Source organism: Mesocricetus auratus, unplaced genomic scaffold (genome assembly GCF_017639785.1).
Source record: "Mesocricetus auratus isolate SY011 unplaced genomic scaffold, BCM_Maur_2.0 Super-Scaffold_100031, whole genome shotgun sequence".
Classification (NCBI taxonomy): domain Eukaryota; kingdom Metazoa; phylum Chordata; class Mammalia; order Rodentia; family Cricetidae; genus Mesocricetus; species Mesocricetus auratus.
The window spans coordinates 682,089-702,965 of record NW_024429212.1 but is presented as its reverse complement, the minus strand read 5'-3'; the positions used below and the strand labels follow the sequence as shown (position 1 = coordinate 702,965).

Sequence of the window (20,877 nt, the reverse complement as noted above, 5' to 3'; positions counted from 1 at the left end):
GTCCCCCAGACTCTTTCAGTATCACAAGAACACATTTTCATAAATGAAATAGGGATACTTAAGATGGAGGCGGGGTCATGATTGAACCATTTACTCCGTGGTTACCAAAGTTGCCCTGGGAAACCAGATGTTTATTTTCTCTCTCTTACTGCTTCATACAATCTAATGCTCCTCTAAGGGTGTCAAGTAGAAACTGTATAAAAACCCATAAATCAAATTCACAAGATGTGTCTCATTGCCCTAGGGCCAGTGGCTATGTGTTAGGCTACTAAAATATAATCATGTGATCTTATAAAAAGAATCATCTCTGTTAAAATATTAGCTATACAAGCTCAGCACCTACCTGTAACTCAGTACAAATCAGTGATTTGATCAGGTCATCTAGAGCCCGGGGGAATGTGAAGCTCTGTCTAGAGGCTAGCCCTGAGAGCAACATGAGGCCACTAAGACAATACCAGGAACCCCAGAATGAAAAGACCCCAGAAGTTCTCTCAGACCTGAGGCAACTCACTTCTTAAGATTACATTGTGGCCTTTGTCTTTGAAGGTCATCCTCCCCTTTTAACTGGGTGTCATTACAAATACAACCATAGGAATCAAGGATTGTTGCAGCTTCCATAAAAATTCTGTTAATTTCAATAAACGGAGTCTATGTTCTCTTTGTGTTTTTAGTTTATAACCTGGAGGTATGTTTTTCTTTCTAAAAATGACTTTGAAAAAAGATTCTGATGCTTGAACTCAGGAGACTTTACAAAGACACACACCAATATCAATGAAATAGTAGGAAATAAATATTAATGAAACAGTAAGAATTTTCTGGAGGGAAATATGAGATGAAAGTAAATTGAAAACACTGCATTAATAATTTACTTGTCATAACAAAGAAATTAGGAATTTACTGTTTTTCTGCTTTCCACACACAACACAGACCTGAGTTTCATACTGTAACTCACACAGGACTTTATTCTACTGATGGGCATTTTTTTTTATGAAGCACTGTTCATTACCTGAGTGATAGAGTCACAAGCCTTTAATCCCAGAATTTGGGAGGCATAGGCAGGTAGATCTCTGAATTAGAGACCAATCCCAAGCGTACAGAAAAAGTTCCAGGGCATCCTGACACACACACACACACACACACACACACACACACACACACACACACATTCTCTCTCATGCCTGACTTGAGAAAATATTGCAAGGTTGGACCTGGAGAAATGGACAGCATTAGACACTAATAACATGTTTCCTACACAAAGGTTGAAAATCTGAGAGAAGTCACTTTTGAGCTGGTTGGTTTCTTATGCTGGTTACATCAGAGCAAGGCGATTGAACACTCTGCTGGCAGGAACTGATACAGAAAGAGCTATTGTTCTTTCCAGGATGTGAGAATTTGTCTTACTGACTGACCTCTATGGCTAAGTAGTGTGGCTGCCAGAATTAAAGGTGTGTGCCACCACATGCCTGGCCTACAAGTTTAACTAGCATTGCTGGGTTTGAACTCTGATCTTAAGGCAAACTTGGTTGGATTGTAAATAAAATATCACCACGGTTTCCAATGCTGTGGTTATTTTCCAGGGTTTTGTTTTTATATGTGTGGGTCACCCCATGTGTATGTGTGTCTAATGCTTTTTCGTTTTTGTTTCTTCCTATTATTCCTGCTTGTTTGTTTTATTTGCTTACTGGTTTTCTAAAGAGAGAGACAGAGAGAGAGAGAGAGAGAGAGAGAGACAGAGAGAGAGAGAGAGAGAGAGAGAGAGAGAGAGAGAGAGAGAAGGAATCAAGTAGGTATGGCAGAGACTATCTGGTTGGAGATTTGAGAAGGAATACAGTAATCAAAATAAATGGTAGGAAAGGACCAATTTGAATAAAAACAATAGAAACAAAGAAAGAAAAGTTGAGGCTGTGTATACAAGGACCTGCATGAGAAATCAGTTCTGAAAGCCGTGGGCCATCGTGGGGTTCTGCACTTCTGTGAACACCAGGGTGAATAACTGTGAAACACAGAGTAAAACCCGGCATCCTGAAGTCACAAATGTATCAGTTCCAGATTAAAAGTAGTAGTCTAGGACCAACTCTGAAACTTCAATTGAAGATGTGTATGTTGCCTGAGGATTGAAAGAAGCTTATGGCTGAGAAATTTATTGGAGGAGAAAAAAATTGAGGCTAAGTACAAGTGTAATGCCATCATGATGTCTCAGAGATCTTGTCTCTGGTCTCAGTCACAGCAGAGTGTTGCATAAAAGAGCATAGTGGGAAACCAAGAGACATCTGCAGGATATTTGCTGTATTTGATCTCAGGTCTGGTGTGGCTGAAGAAACAGAAAACACTGTTTCTACTACACAGACACCTTTTTTCAGTCATGTTCTTTGCTGAGTTATTCACAATAGGTATAAAGTAGAAACTAAGAAAATGCCCTTCAATGGAAGAATGGGTCGTGGAAGTGTGGGACATGTTTCTGAGGCAGACTCTGATCAAAAAGACAGTAGAGTTGGTTGAGAGCAGAAGTAGCTGGAGCAGAATCACTGAGATGTGACTAAGTATCTAAGCTCCTGTTCGCCCTTGAAGTGACTACTAAATTGTAACCAAGTCTTGGTGTAAAGGGATTCATTGAAGAGTCTGTTGCAAAGCTTGGAAGAGCCCTCACCATGAAGCCACATAGAAAGCACCAAAGAAACATAAAAACAGACTCTTCTTCTGCAAGGAAATTTATTGGAGAAGGAAAACCAGTTGAGGCTAAGTACAAGGGTAATGACAGATCATGAGGTCTCAGAGCACATGGTGATGATGTCTCAGGTCTCAGCGGCAGCAGAATTTGGGGGGGTTTGGTCCATGGCCACAGAACCCTGCGCTACGTCCAGGAAAAGGGCAGAATCTTCTACAGGAGCACTGCAAGACTCCTCCTCCTTTGCCTGCAGAAACAGAGAACATCAGCCATTATGTAAGGTAGCCAGCAGTATGCAATAGTGTACAATTCTATGAAGATGCATCGCACATGGTACACAGGAGTTTTGTTTCTATTGGAGACATCAAACACAGCACCGTGATTAACTCCAAACACTGGGACATAATACATTTAACAAATGCTGATCACATGACTGACTTAACAGGAGTTTCACTCCTTCATCCCTTTGAGTCCTCCTGACCCAAAACTGCCAGGCACTTGGTTCCTAAGTATATTCTAGTAAGCAAAGCAGATTTTTCTTTCTATCACAAAATAACAGCTGGATAGACAAAGTGCTAATCAATGTGTCCGATATTTTAAAACTATTCCACAGATAAATATTTAGATCAAAACACAAGACTGACAATCTGCTACACGTTTTTGACTCTCTGTTACTTCTATTTATAAGACAGTGAATGTCCCAGAGAATCAAGAGAGACACTTCCTGATTCACATAGCTTCCCACGGGATTCCAGGGCACCTGTTCCTCCCTGTCCCAGGAGGACCCAACCCACTATCATACCGGGCCTCACCGCTCACCTGGACGTTGGAGAGCAGAGCCTTCAGGGCCTTCAAAGAAGACGGTCACATCCTGGTTCTCCAATCCTGGCTGTTGCTCATTCTTAGCTTCCCCAGTTGCTTCTGGCAGAGGGTCAGCCAGGGCCTGGAAGGCCAGTAGGACAAGGGTAGAGAGGAGGACAAGTGTCTTCATGGCTGAGAGTCACTTGGAGGAAGGGTGAGAAAGAGCCTAGTGTGTGGGGAGTGAGGAGCCAGCCTACATTTATAGGGCTGTCATGAGAATCTGCAGACACAGTTTGTGTAGGAAGAGAGTGCACACACTGATGATAACGAAGAGAGACTGTTGTTCTCAAGATCCCTTTGATGGTCTCTCTGTTCTCACAGTCGCCACCATGATGCTGGTCTGTGTGTTCAGTGACTGCCCACCCTTACAGCTGATAATGAAGAAGGGACCTAGCTCTCCTATCCCGTTTCCCATCTGCTTCATTATTTACCTTTCTGTACCCAGAAAACAAGAAGGTGGGTGCTTCAAAGTTAGTAAGTTCATGGAACAATGTGTTTTGTGCTCTGAAGTGGGAGCTTGCAGGACTCAGAGAGTGAGGATCCTGGACCAGACTTTAGTACCTGTGGATTAGACAGTCAGTTCTTTGAGTGATTTGGGGTATTATCACACTCATGAAGGAAGTCTTTGCGAATCCCCTCCTTTGAGGAGTCTATGGATAAAGTAAGATAGCCCTGCTGAATCTAGCTCATGAGGAGCTAAGGGACAGCATGGGTCAGAGTGAAGTTAGAGCAGATTGTTGTGAAGAAGCCGGTGTGACCTGAACACATCTCATGAGTGCATTCCATGTTCTTCATACGTTGGGAGCTGTGAAATGATGTGCTGTGGCTCATGTCTCACATTCTGTATTCATAAAAATCTTTTTTTTATAAAATGTGAGTTTACTTCCAAGATTCAAAATGTGGAGAGATTGATGTGCTATGTTCAAATCCCAAGAAGTGATTCTTCTCAAAGAAGCCACTGCCTTTCATATATGTACAATGTTCTTTACATGATATAACTATTTCCCTCATTATGTATATATCAAATAGATAGAGAACTTTATTCAAATTTCTGTTACCATATGGGCTCCTAGTGTTGTAATTTCTAGCTTGTATTTACATGTTGATAAGTGCTGTTCCATTGTTAAGACGATTTTATTTACAGCAGTGTACAAAACCTATCAAAGTGGTAAGATTACTATTTTAGACACATGCAAGCACACAGACACACACACACATATATATCATAGTGACTAGTGGGACATGACCTCTTCAGTACCTTTGTAGACTTAAATTTATCAGTCAAAAAGCATATCTTACATTTCAAACACATCCCTCACTATCTTCCTGATTTTCACTTGTTCTCAGCAGCACTTTGTAAATTTGCATACCCAAAAGACCATCATGCTCATTTGAATTACTAATATTATTGTTTTGCTTATGCCATTCCTCGTGTCACTGTTGCGCCGAGAAGGGGCCATTGATGTCCAAGAGTATCTCATACCAGTAAAATACATCCTTTAAGAAGGATGTCCTTTTAATTAAAGCAATCTTAAGAGATCCTGTACTCAGAATTGCATGGCGATGTGATCACTCCTACACTTGTTTTGTGTCACAATCCAGTGTGCAGTGTCAACAGAACTCACAATTTCCCTTAATAACAAACTCTATTTCTTTAGCAGTGATAATACTTGTGATTTTTTAAGGCTTGTGATAGCTGGCAAAAACCTTTCTTTGGGTATTTCTAGGGAGTGTAAGGTGTTCACTGGTGGGTTCCCATCTAATTGCAGAGGAGGAAACTTGCAGAGGTAGAGACCAAGGAGAAGCTGTCGAGAAGACCATCTGCCATAAGAAGTCATGCAAACATGAGCCACTCTCAGATTCTAAGCAAGGGAAATGAATAGTCCCAAGAAATGACAGAAGCTAACACTCTAAATGGTAGAAGATAACGTGAAATGTAGGGCTGTGGGGAAGTACAAGGGATTTGGACACAGCCCTCTTGTGTACACTTTAGTGTCTCTGAGTAAGGCAATTAACTTCTTCAAAGTTCCTTACAGAGCCACAAAATGTTGGTCAACCAAGGCAGCTATTGTATTAGGTTGTTGTGAAAACCCCTTATCAGAATAGATATAAAGACCTCGGCCATCCATAAAGATCAGCTAATACAAATATACTGCATATGTCATACAGTTTCAGAATGTTACCTGGTATCAAGACTCAAATTATCATGCTTTCTATGAAGTCACGCAAAGCTGTCCTGACTTTGATAGTAAATAAAAATTTGGAATTCTCACTTCATGTGAGAAATGGTTAAATTGAATAGAATTTAAGTGTCTTACCTGACAGTTAATACTGTATAGTTGTGAAACTAGCAAAATTTGTGTTTGCTGGTTTCAAACACCTCAAAAACTTTATGGCATTATGATTCTCATTGTTAAAGAGATATCACTTATGATAAGCACTTATCCGATATAAAGTAAAAGAGGCTAAGTGCAGCTACAGCAGCGTGAGACATCATGTGTCACTTGAGGATGGATGTCTTGGATGAGGTGAGAAGTGAATTGTATCTGAAATTATGATGATGATGATGATGATGATGACGATGATGATGATGATGTGAAGAAGAAAACAGGGAAAGTCCAACAGAGGAATGTGCAGATGTTTCTGACCAGAAGACTATCATGTTAGGATCCTTGAGGGAAAGTAAGTTGAGCTTCATCTTAGGCTGAGGAGTTTCCTCAGATCTTGGAGACAAACCACTCTGTTTTAAAGATGAGTGTTTAGGATTCAGTGAGGTCGGGTGGACTTTTATTATGAAGCCAGTACAGGAATTCTGACCCCAGCCCCAATTTACACACCATTCACTGTGTTTCCATGTTCTAGCAGAAGACCAGAGTCACATAACCTGAAGCAGCCTCAGAGTTGCCTGCTGTGAGCCAGTAACCATGCGTTGTCCATTTGTAGTTTCTGTGAAGAGTGGGATATTTTTGAAAGATCTTGAGTGTTTTTTCACAATACCATAGGTTTCTTAGTGATGTTTGTTTGGATGTTAATTCCAATGGTGAGTGATGACATCTCACCCAGTTGGAGGTTATGTTGACAGTGCCGTGTTGATGGAGAAGATGGGATTTCAATAGTGATATGTCTCCAGATCATCACAATCTTTAAGAAATTTTCAATTTTTTTATAACCTGGCATTTCTTCAATGCTTGTCCCAGGGCCAAATGAAATTAACTGTTTGAATCTCTCGGGATTTTAGGCTAAACTTGGGGACCCATCTGTGGGACAAAAGCATGGATTCTGTACTTGCACTTGGTAGGGTACCAGGATTTTTCTTTTGGATCACCATCTCCTACCTCATGACATGGAGACTTTTATTACTTATGAATGCTTAGTATCTGTATTTAGGCATCTGTACTGGTCTGGTTTGGGGTTCCTACCGCATTTGGATTCATTGGCCACCAATAAGAGCACCACCTGTGCACTTTCTCTATATTCCCTTTAATTAGGAGCCATGAGAACACTCACTCTGTCTATAGCCTTCTCCTGTTGGCCTTCAAGATCAAGGCAGAGCCTTTTGAAGGAAGTGATGATGAGGTTCTAGACCAGGAGCAGCTGGGAGACGCGACCAGAATGTGTCTATACCCTTTGGAGTAGATGAAACCCGTGTTCTGCAATATGCAGGAGAGATGTCAACATGTTACAGGTATGGAGTAGACAGAAGGGATGGAGATGATCTCTGAAATAGGATCAACCAGGAGAACTTATTACCTATTTACTTTTCTCATTCAAAGCAGGAGCCCAGTAGACCCATTTCTTTCTGCAAAGATTTTTTTCCAGGACACCCTTTTTACTATAACTGTGTTCATTCATAAAGAGATTAGTAATTAGTTGTTTTTCTAGATCTCAGTGGATAGACTTGGTCATAGGGTGGATATTTTATTATGTCTATTTCAATTTAGAATCTAGAGGTATGTGTTTCCATATTTAAAAAATGCACAATAATTTGTCAAGATAGGAGCACAAAATTGCAAACAAACAAAATTAAGCCAAATTGGTACTAGTCTTCAGGTTTGTGCAGGTTCAGTGTTGACCATGTATATGTAGTCACATTGATGGTGATTGCTCAGGCTGCTGTAGGTAATGATGAATGTGGGAGAACCACTCCTTAGAACACATCTTGCCCTGAATCTTTCCCACCTTACTGACTCATGACTCAGTGCTCCCTGCGATCTCCATGTGTGGAGATATGAGATCACACCTGACCTCCTTCTGTGGAAGAGCAGACTGTGGTTTTACACAACTCCACATTGGGTATGGCATGTTAGGAAACATCATCTACCAACTCTGCTGCTGCTTCTGGTCACTAAGAGCATGAAGAATAGGCTTGCATTATGAGTCGAGAGCCTATAGAATATGATTTATCCTGTGTTGTGTCCTCAAGTTTCTTCCACTTTTGTATCTAAATAAAGTCCATGCAGCAAGTTCTCTGTGTTAACTTGTGTTTCTCTGCTTTCTCCAAGAAAGATTCTGAGAATGCATACCAGATTGCTATAAAGACATTCTTGGCTCCAGATTGTAGGAATAGTGGGTAGGTAGTCTGAACTGGCCATCTCCTGTAATCACATTGGTAAATATCTGAATTGTCATCCGAGAGACATTGTCGAGTAGCTGATGGAAGTGAATGCAGACTTTCTCAGAAAAAGTCTTGGCCAAATTCCAGAAATCCCGTTGAAGAGAATGAGGAAGGATTGTATGAGCCTGGAGGGATAAGGTTATCACAAGATAACCCACAGATACAACTAACGTGAGTTCACAGTAGCTCACAGACACTGGCCTGACAGTTAAGCCAACCCATATGGGGAAGATCTATGGATGTAGGAGAGAGCTCACATATCTGAGATACAGTCCCTTTGGGCATGGACAGAGGAACATGTAATAGGTGACAGATATAAAGGAGAATATAAATAAGAGCATCCCCTCTTGTATGCTGACGATGTTTCAGGAGCAGTGCCCTTAGCAGCCTGTAAAGTACTTATCTCTTTGATAAAGCGCCCTGAACCCCCTTTTCCCATAGCATTGTTTTCCTTCTCATAGGGACTTCTCATACATAGAGCTGAAGTATAGATTTGTCTATTTATGGGACTCCTGGCAGTGGGAGCTGGTCCTATTTGATGATTTTGCAGACGTTTGGGAAACTGGTCCTTAAACTGGGTTCCCTTACCAAGGCATAATATGAGGGGTGGAGCTTAGTGTTACCTCAACTTGATATGCCATGCTTCGTGGACACCCAAGTACACCTGCCGTTTCTAAACAACCACAGAGAAGGAGTGGATTGGGGAGGGACTACGGGGATAAAAAGGGGGAATCCGGGGAGAGGAGGGAGTTGGAAACTGCAGTCAGGATGGATATAAAGGATTATACGACATATTTTTTTTAATGGTAAGAAGCCAGGGTAGAAAATAGGAAGTATCACCCAGATGTGCTCATCTCCAGAACTATCTGTCCACATCTGTCCACATGTGGTGAAACTCGTTTGATAAAATAGGCCAGGCTTTAAAAACGCGAAACGTTTGTTCTCAGACATTTTGCAATGCCATAAGATGTCTAGGTGTAGTGTCTTAAGATAACTTGATCTATACTTCTCAATTTGGAGTCAGCTGTTGGAAAATGTGACTAATATCACTTACAACACAAAATATGCCAGCAGACAGAGAGGTACAGTGGAGGCATCGGGTGCCCCAGAACGTTTTCCTCAGTCACCACACCAGCTCCCGCCTACTGTACAGGTACCTAGATCTCTGAACAGAGCATGGTTGACTGCAGGGAGACCTGGAGCCATCGAGCCTCCAATCTTATCAGTCATCCGCCAAATTTGCCAGATATATTTACACAAGGATATGTGAGAATGCTCCAAACTTCTTCTTTCCCCCTCTGTAAAAAGAGATTCCCAAGCCTTCCAAACTCTGAGGTGGAAACTCAAGGTGGCTTCTGTGAACTCAAACAATCAAATATGTTCAAAAGATCTCTTAATTCATAGACTTGTGCCTCACTTGAGCAGTCTCTTTGCTCTTCTTGGATTGCTATGATTGGAAATAAAGTGGTAACCATAAGAGTTCAGTAGGCTGAGGCGCCATGCTTTCTGCTCCAAGAAACCTCTGAGTACTCTCTGGGAAACAACAGACTTTAGGACAGCTGTGCCACCTGCTGGTCAAGGCCATATCATCTGTCCATGTCTCTCTGGGAGCTGGTCTTCCTTTACTGGAATAGTGTGGATTCTTGATCTACACTGTACTTGGGGGTCAGAGAGAACCTCAGATTGATGACGACCCTACTCTGCAGAGTCTCCTCCTTCTTGTCTGCACTCTCTGTGGGAAGCCGGCCAGGGTTAAACAGCAGTGTCATCATCTGGCTGTGAAGTGCCATTGCAGTGTGGACACTGGGTCAGTGCTTTAAGCCTCTGAGGGGAAGGGTGGTGCTGGAGCTTGGTCTCAACAGAGACTGAAACTGTGGCTGGAATTCTTGGATGTTGATCTGTCTTCGCTGTGGAGTTAAATACAAGGCAAGTGGAGAGACAAGGATAAGGTCCTATTTTTGAACACAGTCGAGGAATGGATTTGTGTGAGCAGAAGTCTGAGTGACTGTGTGAAACTCTAGGACAGCAAGACAAGTGTCCTGTGAACTCAGGTTCTTCAAAACACACAATTGTCCTTGGAATGTGTTTGGTGCCCCCTTCCAAGTGTACTGACTCAGACTGAGTTTATTTCAGATCACTGCCTAACTGCTTTCTGCCGTGATTGAATTAAATGTGTTAATTCTGCTTACCTTGGCTCAGTGGAAAAACACATTTTTGTCACGTGTGCCTTGTTCTTTGTTGTGTACAGCTTGATATCATGAGAACTTTATTCATGTGGCCTTCCTTATCCCTCAGAGTGGGGACTGTCTGGGTCTCTGAATAAAGTTGGCTGAGTCGAGAGACTTGAGTTTGTCTATTTCTTGGTTCTCTTCTCCCTGGTTTCACTGATGCTTAGGGTGGATGCCCCCATTACCTAAATCCCACCCCAGCGTTGAACAGCACCCCAGCCTTCTCTACCCATGACAATGGCATCCTAAATTCAGAAGAGCAGCAGTTACTGAAGAGATTACATCACCCCTTACCCTTAACCAAAGCCTGGAAATTTATGTCCAAAGGAAACTATTTCTTTCTCCCAGAAGGACTCATTTGCTTCCCTTCTCTCTGGCAAAATGACAAATGGCTACCTGTGGTGGCTATTGACATCTCAGGGCACATGCTGTCCCCCAGACTCTTTCAGTATCACAAGAACACATTTTCATAAATGAAATAGGGATACTTAAGATGGAGGCGGGGTCATGATTGAACCATTTACTCCGTGGTTACCAAAGTTGCCCTGGGAAACCAGATGTTTATTTTCTCTCTCTTACTGCTTCATACAATCTAATGCTCCTCTAAGGGTGTCAAGTAGAAACTGTATAAAAACCCATAAATCAAATTCACAAGATGTGTCTCATTGCCCTAGGGCCAGTGGCTATGTGTTAGGCTACTAAAATATAATCATGTGATCTTATAAAAAGAATCATCTCTGTTAAAATATTAGCTATACAAGCTCAGCACCTACCTGTAACTCAGTACAAATCAGTGATTTGATCAGGTCATCTAGAGCCCGGGGGAATGTGAAGCTCTGTCTAGAGGCTAGCCCTGAGAGCAACATGAGGCCACTAAGACAATACCAGGAACCCCAGAATGAAAAGACCCCAGAAGTTCTCTCAGACCTGAGGCAACTCACTTCTTAAGATTACATTGTGGCCTTTGTCTTTGAAGGTCATCCTCCCCTTTTAACTGGGTGTCATTACAAATACAACCATAGGAATCAAGGATTGTTGCAGCTTCCATAAAAATTCTGTTAATTTCAATAAACGGAGTCTATGTTCTCTTTGTGTTTTTAGTTTATAACCTGGAGGTATGTTTTTCTTTCTAAAAATGACTTTGAAAAAAGATTCTGATGCTTGAACTCAGGAGACTTTACAAAGACACACACCAATATCAATGAAATAGTAGGAAATAAATATTAATGAAACAGTAAGAATTTTCTGGAGGGAAATATGAGATGAAAGTAAATTGAAAACACTGCATTAATAATTTACTTGTCATAACAAAGAAATTAGGAATTTACTGTTTTTCTGCTTTCCACACACAACACAGACCTGAGTTTCATACTGTAACTCACACAGGACTTTATTCTACTGATGGGCATTTTTTTTTATGAAGCACTGTTCATTACCTGAGTGATAGAGTCACAAGCCTTTAATCCCAGAATTTGGGAGGCATAGGCAGGTAGATCTCTGAATTAGAGACCAATCCCAAGCGTACAGAAAAATTCCAGGGCATCCTGACACACACACACACACACACACACACACACACACACACACACACACATTCTCTCTCATGCCTGACTTGAGAAAATATTGCAAGGTTGGACCTGGAGAAATGGACAGCATTAGACACTAATAACATGTTTCCTACACAAAGGTTGAAAATCTGAGAGAAGTCACTTTTGAGCTGGTTGGTTTCTTATGCTGGTTACATCAGAGCAAGGCGATTGAACACTCTGCTGGCAGGAACTGATACAGAAAGAGCTATTGTTCTTTCCAGGATGTGAGAATTTGTCTTACTGACTGACCTCTATGGCTAAGTAGTGTGGCTGCCAGAATTAAAGGTGTGTGCCACCACATGCCTGGCCTACAAGTTTAACTAGCATTGCTGGGTTTGAACTCTGATCTTAAGGCAAACTTGGTTGGATTGTAAATAAAATATCACCACGGTTTCCAATGCTGTGGTTATTTTCCAGGGTTTTGTTTTTATATGTGTGGGTCACCCCATGTGTATGTGTGTCTAATGCTTTTTCGTTTTTGTTTCTTCCTATTATTCCTGCTTGTTTGTTTTATTTGCTTACTGGTTTTCTAAAGAGAGAGACAGAGAGAGAGAGAGAGAGAGACAGAGAGAGAGACGAGAGAGAGAGAGAGAGAGAGAGAGAGAGAGAAGGAATCAAGTAGGTATGGCAGAGACTATCTGGTTGGAGATTTGAGAAGGAATACAGTAATCAAAATAAATGGTAGGAAAGGACCAATTTGAATAAAAACAATAGAAACAAAGAAAGAAAAGTTGAGGCTGTGTATACAAGGACCTGCATGAGAAATCAGTTCTGAAAGCCGTGGGCCATCGTGGGGTTCTGCACTTCTGTGAACACCAGGGTGAATAACTGTGAAACACAGAGTAAAACCCGGCATCCTGAAGTCACAAATGTATCAGTTCCAGATTAAAAGTAGTAGTCTAGGACCAACTCTGAAACTTCAATTGAAGATGTGTATGTTGCCTGAGGATTGAAAGAAGCTTATGGCTGAGAAATTTATTGGAGGAGAAAAAATTGAGGCTAAGTACAAGTGTAATGCCATCATGATGTCTCAGAGATCTTGTCTCTGGTCTCAGTCACAGCAGAGTGTTGCATAAAAGAGCATAGTGGGAAACCAAGAGACATCTGCAGGATATTTGCTGTATTTGATCTCAGGTCTGGTGTGGCTGAAGAAACAGAAAACACTGTTTCTACTACACAGACACCTTTTTTCAGTCATGTTCTTTGCTGAGTTATTCACAATAGGTATAAAGTAGAAACTAAGAAAATGCCCTTCAATGGAAGAATGGGTCGTGGAAGTGTGGGACATGTTTCTGAGGCAGACTCTGATCAAAAAGACAGTAGAGTTGGTTGAGAGCAGAAGTAGCTGGAGCAGAATCACTGAGATGTGACTAAGTATCTAAGCTCCTGTTCGCCCTTGAAGTGACTACTAAATTGTAACCAAGTCTTGGTGTAAAGGGATTCATTGAAGAGTCTGTTGCAAAGCTTGGAAGAGCCCTCACCATGAAGCCACATAGAAAGCACCAAAGAAACATAAAAACAGACTCTTCTTCTGCAAGGAAATTTATTGGAGAAGGAAAACCAGTTGAGGCTAAGTACAAGGGTAATGACAGATCATGAGGTCTCAGAGCACATGGTGATGATGTCTCAGGTCTCAGCGGCAGCAGAATTTGGGGGGGTTTGGTCCATGGCCACAGAACCCTGCGCTACGTCCAGGAAAAGGGCAGAATCTTCTACAGGAGCACTGCAAGACTCCTCCTCCTTTGCCTGCAGAAACAGAGAACATCAGCCATTATGTAAGGTAGCCAGCAGTATGCAATAGTGTACAATTCTATGAAGATGTATCGCACATGGTACACAGGAGTTTTGTTTCTATTGGAGACATCAAACACAGCACCGTGATTAACTCCAAACACTGGGACATAATACATTTAACAAATGCTGATCACATGACTGACTTAACAGGAGTTTCACTCCTTCATCCCTTTGAGTCCTCCTGACCCAAAACTGCCAGGCACTTGGTTCCTAAGTATATTCTAGTAAGCAAAGCAGATTTTTCTTTCTATCACAAAATAACAGCTGGATAGACAAAGTGCTAATCAATGTGTCCGATATTTTAAAACTATTCCACAGATAAATATTTAGATCAAAACACAAGACTGACAATCTGCTACACGTTTTTGACTCTCTGTTACTTCTATTTATAAGACAGTGAATGTCCCAGAGAATCAAGAGAGACACTTCCTGATTCACATAGCTTCCCACGGGATTCCAGGGCACCTGTTCCTCCCTGTCCCAGGAGGACCCAACCCACTATCATACCGGGCCTCACCGCTCACCTGGACGTTGGAGAGCAGAGCCTTCAGGGCCTTCAAAGAAGACGGTCACATCCTGGTTCTCCAATCCTGGCTGTTGCTCATTCTTAGCTTCCCCAGTTGCTTCTGGCAGAGGGTCAGCCAGGGCCTGGAAGGCCAGTAGGACAAGGGTAGAGAGGAGGACAAGTGTCTTCATGGCTGAGAGTCACTTGGAGGAAGGGTGAGAAAGAGCCTAGTGTGTGGGGAGTGAGGAGCCAGCCTACATTTATAGGGCTGTCATGAGAATCTGCAGACACAGTTTGTGTAGGAAGAGAGTGCACACACTGATGATAACGAAGAGAGACTGTTGTTCTCAAGATCCCTTTGATGGTCTCTCTGTTCTCACAGTCGCCACCATGATGCTGGTCTGTGTGTTCAGTGACTGCCCACCCTTACAGCTGATAATGAAGAAGGGACCTAGCTCTCCTATCCCGTTTCCCATCTGCTTCATTATTTACCTTTCTGTACCCAGAAAACAAGAAGGTGGGTGCTTCAAAGTTAGTAAGTTCATGGAACAATGTGTTTTGTGCTCTGAAGTGGGAGCTTGCAGGACTCAGAGAGTGAGGATCCTGGACCAGACTTTAGTACCTGTGGATTAGACAGTCAGTTCTTTGAGTGATTTGGGGTATTATCACACTCATGAAGGAAGTCTTTGCGAATCCCCTCCTTTGAGGAGTCTATGGATAAAGTAAGATAGCCCTGCTGAATCTAGCTCATGAGGAGCTAAGGGACAGCATGGGTCAGAGTGAAGTTAGAGCAGATTGTTGTGAAGAAGCCGGTGTGACCTGAACACATCTCATGAGTGCATTCCATGTTCTTCATACGTTGGGAGCTGTGAAATGATGTGCTGTGGCTCATGTCTCACATTCTGTATTCATAAAAATCTTTTTTTTATAAAATGTGAGTTTACTTCCAAGATTCAAAATGTGGAGAGATTGATGTGCTATGTTCAAATCCCAAGAAGTGATTCTTCTCAAAGAAGCCACTGCCTTTCATATATGTACAATGTTCTTTACATGATATAACTATTTCCCTCATTATGTATATATCAAATAGATAGAGAACTTTATTCAAATTTCTGTTACCATATGGGCTCCTAGTGTTGTAATTTCTAGCTTGTATTTACATGTTGATAAGTGCTGTTCCATTGTTAAGACGATTTTATTTACAGCAGTGTACAAAACCTATCAAAGTGGTAAGATTACTATTTTAGACACATGCAAGCACACAGACACACACACACATATATATCATAGTGACTAGTGGGACATGACCTCTTCAGTACCTTTGTAGACTTAAATTTATCAGTCAAAAAGCATATCTTACATTTCAAACACATCCCTCACTATCTTCCTGATTTTCACTTGTTCTCAGCAGCACTTTGTAAATTTGCATACCCAAAAGACCATCATGCTCATTTGAATTACTAATATTATTGTTTTGCTTATGCCATTCCTCGTGTCACTGTTGCGCCGAGAAGGGGCCATTGATGTCCAAGAGTATCTCATACCAGTAAAATACATCCTTTAAGAAGGATGTCCTTTTAATTAAAGCAATCTTAAGAGATCCTGTACTCAGAATTGCATGGCGATGTGATCACTCCTACACTTGTTTTGTGTCACAATCCAGTGTGCAGTGTCAACAGAACTCACAATTTCCCTTAATAACAAACTCTATTTCTTTAGCAGTGATAATACTTGTGATTTTTTAAGGCTTGTGATAGCTGGCAAAAACCTTTCTTTGGGTATTTCTAGGGAGTGTAAGGTGTTCACTGGTGGGTTCCCATCTAATTGCAGAGGAGGAAACTTGCAGAGGTAGAGACCAAGGAGAAGCTGTCGAGAAGACCATCTGCCATAAGAAGTCATGCAAACATGAGCCACTCTCAGATTCTAAGCAAGGGAAATGAATAGTCCCAAGAAATGACAGAAGCTAACACTCTAAATGGTAGAAGATAACGTGAAATGTAGGGCTGTGGGGAAGTACAAGGGATTTGGACACAGCCCTCTTGTGTACACTTTAGTGTCTCTGAGTAAGGCAATTAACTTCTTCAAAGTTCCTTACAGAGCCACAAAATGTTGGTCAACCAAGGCAGCTATTGTATTAGGTTGTTGTGAAAACCCCTTATCAGAATAGATATAAAGACCTCGGCCATCCATAAAGATCAGCTAATACAAATATACTGCATATGTCATACAGTTTCAGAATGTTACCTGGTATCAAGACTCAAATTATCATGCTTTCTATGAAGTCACGCAAAGCTGTCCTGACTTTGATAGTAAATAAAAATTTGGAATTCTCACTTCATGTGAGAAATGGTTAAATTGAATAGAATTTAAGTGTCTTACCTGACAGTTAATACTGTATAGTTGTGAAACTAGCAAAATTTGTGTTTGCTGGTTTCAAACACCTCAAAAACTTTATGGCATTATGATTCTCATTGTTAAAGAGATATCACTTATGATAAGCACTTATCCGATATAAAGTAAAAGAGGCTAAGTGCAGCTACAGCAGCGTGAGACATCATGTGTCACTTGAGGATGGATGTCTTGGATGAGGTGAGAAGTGAATTGTATCTGAAATTATGATGATGATGATGATGATGATGACGATGATGATGATGATGTGAAGAAGAAAACAGGGAAAGTCCAACAGAGGAATGTGCAGATGTTTCTGACCAGAAGACTATCATGTTAGGATCCTTGAGGGAAAGTAAGTTGAGCTTCATCTTAGGCTGAGGAGTTTCCTCAGATCTTGGAGACAAACCACTCTGTTTTAAAGATGAGTGTTTAGGATTCAGTGAGGTCGGGTGGACTTTTATTATGAAGCCAGTACAGGAATTCTGACCCCAGCCCCAATTTACACACCATTCACTGTGTTTCCATGTTCTAGCAGAAGACCAGAGTCACATAACCTGAAGCAGCCTCAGAGTTGCCTGCTGTGAGCCAGTAACCATGCGTTGTCCATTTGTAGTTTCTGTGAAGAGTGGGATATTTTTGAAAGATCTTGAGTGTTTTTTCACAATACCATAGGTTTCTTAGTGATGTTTGTTTGGATGTTAATTCCAATGGTGAGTGATGACATCTCACCCAGTTGGAGGTTATGTTGACAGTGCCGTGTTGATGGAGAAGATGGGATTTCAATAGTGATATGTCTCCAGATCATCACAATCTTTAAGAAATTTTCAATTTTTTTATAACCTGGCATTTCTTCAATGCTTGTCCCAGGGCCAAATGAAATTAACTGTTTGAATCTCTCGGGATTTTAGGCTAAACTTGGGGACCCATCTGTGGGACAAAAGCATGGATTCTGTACTTGCACTTGGTAGGGTACCAGGATTTTTCTTTTGGATCACCATCTCCTACCTCATGACATGGAGACTTTTATTACTTATGAATGCTTAGTATCTGTATTTAGGCATCTGTACTGGTCTGGTTTGGGGTTCCTACCGCATTTGGATTCATTGGCCACCAATAAGAGCACCACCTGTGCACTTTCTCTATATTCCCTTTAATTAGGAGCCATGAGAACACTCACTCTGTCTATAGCCTTCTCCTGTTGGCCTTCAAGATCAAGGCAGAGCCTTTTGAAGGAAGTGATGATGAGGTTCTAGACCAGGAGCAGCTGGGAGACGCGACCAGAATGTGTCTATACCCTTTGGAGTAGATGAAACCCGTGTTCTGCAATATGCAGGAGAGATGTCAACATGTTACAGGTATGGAGTAGACAGAAGGGATGGAGATGATCTCTGAAATAGGATCAACCAGGAGAACTTATTACCTATTTATTTTCTCATTCAAAGCAGGAGCCCAGTAGACCCATTTCTTTCTGCAAAGATTTTTTTCCAGGACACCCTTTTTACTATAACTGTGTTCATTCATAAAGAGATTAGTAATTAGTTGTTTTTCTAGATCTCAGTGGATAGACTTGGTCATAGGGTGGATATTTTATTATGTCTATTTCAATTTAGAATCTAGAGGTATGTGTTTCCATATTTAAAAATGCACAATAATTTGTCAAGATAGGAGCACAAAATTGCAAACAAACAAAATTAAGCCAAATTGGTACTAGTCTTCAGGTTTGTGCAGGTTCAGTGTTGACCATGTATATGTAGTCACATTGATGGTGATTGCTCAGGCTGCTGTAGGTAATGATGAATGTGGGAGAACCACTCCTTAGAACACATCTTGCCCTGAATCTTTCCCACCTTACTGACTCATGACTCAGTGCTCCCTGCGATCTCCATGTGTGGAGATATGAGATCACACCTGACCTCCTTCTGTGGAAGAGCAGACTGTGGTTTTACACAACTCCACATTGGGTATGGCATGTTAGGAAACATCATCTACCAACTCTGCTGCTGCTTCTGGTCACTAAGAGCATGAAGAATAGGCTTGCATTATGAGTCGAGAGCCTATAGAATATGATTTATCCTGTGTTGTGTCCTCAAGTTTCTTCCACTTTTGTATCTAAATAAAGTCCATGCAGCAAGTTCTCTGTGTTAACTTGTGTTTCTCTGCTTTCTCCAAGAAAGATTCTGAGAATGCATACCAGATTGCTATAAAGACATTCTTGGCTCCAGATTGTAGGAATAGTGGGTAGGTAGTCTGAACTGGCCATCTCCTGTAATCACATTGGTAAATATCTGAATTGTCATCCGAGAGACATTGTCGAGTAGCTGATGGAAGCGAATGCAGACTTTCTCAGAAAAAGTCTTGGCCAAATTCCAGAAATCCCGTTGAAGAGAATGAGGAAGGATTGTATGAGCCTGGAGGGATAAGGTTATCACAAGATAACCCACAGATACAACTAACGTGAGTTCACAGTAGCTCACAGGCACTGGCCTGACAGTTAAGCCAACCCATATGGGGAAGATCTATGGATGTAGGAGAGAGCTCACATATCTGAGATACAGTCCCTTTGGGCATGGACAGAGGAACATGTAATAGGTGACAGATATAAAGGAGAATATAAATAAGAGCATCCCCTCTTGTATGCTGACGATGTTTCAGGAGCAGTGCCCTTAGCAGCCTGTAAAGTACTTATCTCTTTGATAAAGCGCCCTGAACCCCCTTTTCCCATAGCATTGTTTTCCTTCTCATAGGGACTTCTCATACATAGAGCTGAAGTATAGATTTGTCTATTTATGGGACTCCTGGCAGTGGGAGCTGGTCCTATTTGATGATTTTGCAGACGTTTGGGAAACTGGTCCTTAAACTGGGTTCCCTTACCAAGGCATAATATGAGGGGTGGAGCTTAGTGTTACCTCAACTTGATATGCCATGCTTCGTGGACACCCAAGTACACCTGCCGTTTCTAAACAACCACAGAGAAGGAGTGGATTGGGGAGGGACTACGGGGATAAAAAGGGGGAATCCGGGGAGAGGAGGGAGTTGGAAACTGCAGTCAGGATGGATATAAAGGATTATACGACATATTTTTTTTAATGGTAAGAAGCCAGGGTAGAAAATAGGAAGTATCACCCAGATGTGCTCATCTCCAGAACTATCTGTCCACATCTGTCCACATGTGGTGAAACTCGTTTGATAAAATAGGCCAGGCTTTAAAAACGCGAAACGTTTGTTCTCAGACATTTTGCAATGCCATAAGATGTCTCTTTGCTCTTCTTGGATTGCTATGATTGGAAATAAAGTGGTAACCATAAGAGTTCAGTAGGCTGAGGCGCCACGCTTTCTACTCCAAGAAACCTCTGAGTACTCTCTGGGAAACAACAGACTTTAGGACAGGTGTGCCACCTGCTGGTCAAGGCCATATCATCTGTCCATGTCTCTCTGGGAGCTGGTCTTCCTTTACTGGAATAGTGTGGATTCTTGATCTACACTGTACTTGGGGGTCAGAGAGAACCTCAGATTGATGACGACCCTACTCTGCAGAGTCTCCTCCTTCTTGTCTGCACTCTCTGTGGGAAGCCGGCCAGGGTTAAACAGCAGTGTCATCATCTGGCTGTGAAGTGCCATTGCAGTGTGGACACTGGGTCAGTGCTTTAAGCCTCTGAGGGGAAGGGTGGTGCTGGAGCTTGGTCTCAACAGAGACTGAAACTGTGGCTGGAATTCTTGGATGTTGATCTGTCTTCGCTGTGGAGTTAAATACAAGGCAAGTGGAGAGACAAGGATAAGGTCCTATTTTTGAACACAGTCGAGGAATGGATTTGTGTGAGCAGAATTCTGAGTGACTGTGTGAAACTCTAGGACAGCAAGACAAGTGTCCTGTGAACTCAGGTTCTTCAAAACACACAATTGTCCTTGGAATGTGTTTGGTGCCCCCTTCCAAGTGTACTGACTCAGACTGAGTTTACTTCAAATCACTGCTTAATTGCTTTCTGCCGTGATTGAATTAAATGTGTTAACTCTCCTTACCTTGGCTGTGTCGTGAGACTTGAGTTTGTCTATTTCTTGGTTCTCTTCTCCCTGGTTTCACTGATGCTTAGGGTGGATGCCCCCATTACCTAAATCCCACCCCAGCGTTGAACAGCACCCCAGCCTTCTCTACCCATGACAATGGCATCCTAAATTCAGAAGAGCAGCAGTTACTGAAGAGATTACATCACCCCTTACCCTTAACCAAAGCC

The 20,877-nt window shown here is 41.8% G+C and overlaps 2 protein-coding genes across 2 annotated transcripts; both read right to left on the bottom strand.

Annotated features, from left to right (window-relative positions):
• Positions 1-2,695: 2,695 nt before the first annotated feature.
• LOC121135154 (defensin alpha-like protein 1) lies at positions 2,696-3,718 on the bottom strand. The gene is made up of 2 exons (XM_040733547.1): positions 3,485-3,718; positions 2,696-2,912 (listed from the first exon to the last, which is right to left on the bottom strand). The coding sequence occupies exons 1-2, from the start codon at positions 3,654-3,656 to the stop codon at positions 2,800-2,802; spliced, it is 285 nt and encodes a 94-aa protein (XP_040589481.1). The 5' UTR covers positions 3,657-3,718; the 3' UTR covers positions 2,696-2,799.
• Positions 3,719-13,487: 9,769 nt separating this feature from the next.
• LOC121135153 (defensin alpha-like protein 1) lies at positions 13,488-14,512 on the bottom strand. The gene is made up of 2 exons (XM_040733546.1): positions 14,277-14,512; positions 13,488-13,704 (listed from the first exon to the last, which is right to left on the bottom strand). The coding sequence occupies exons 1-2, from the start codon at positions 14,446-14,448 to the stop codon at positions 13,592-13,594; spliced, it is 285 nt and encodes a 94-aa protein (XP_040589480.1). The 5' UTR covers positions 14,449-14,512; the 3' UTR covers positions 13,488-13,591.
• Between the last annotated feature and the right edge of the window lie 6,365 nt (positions 14,513-20,877).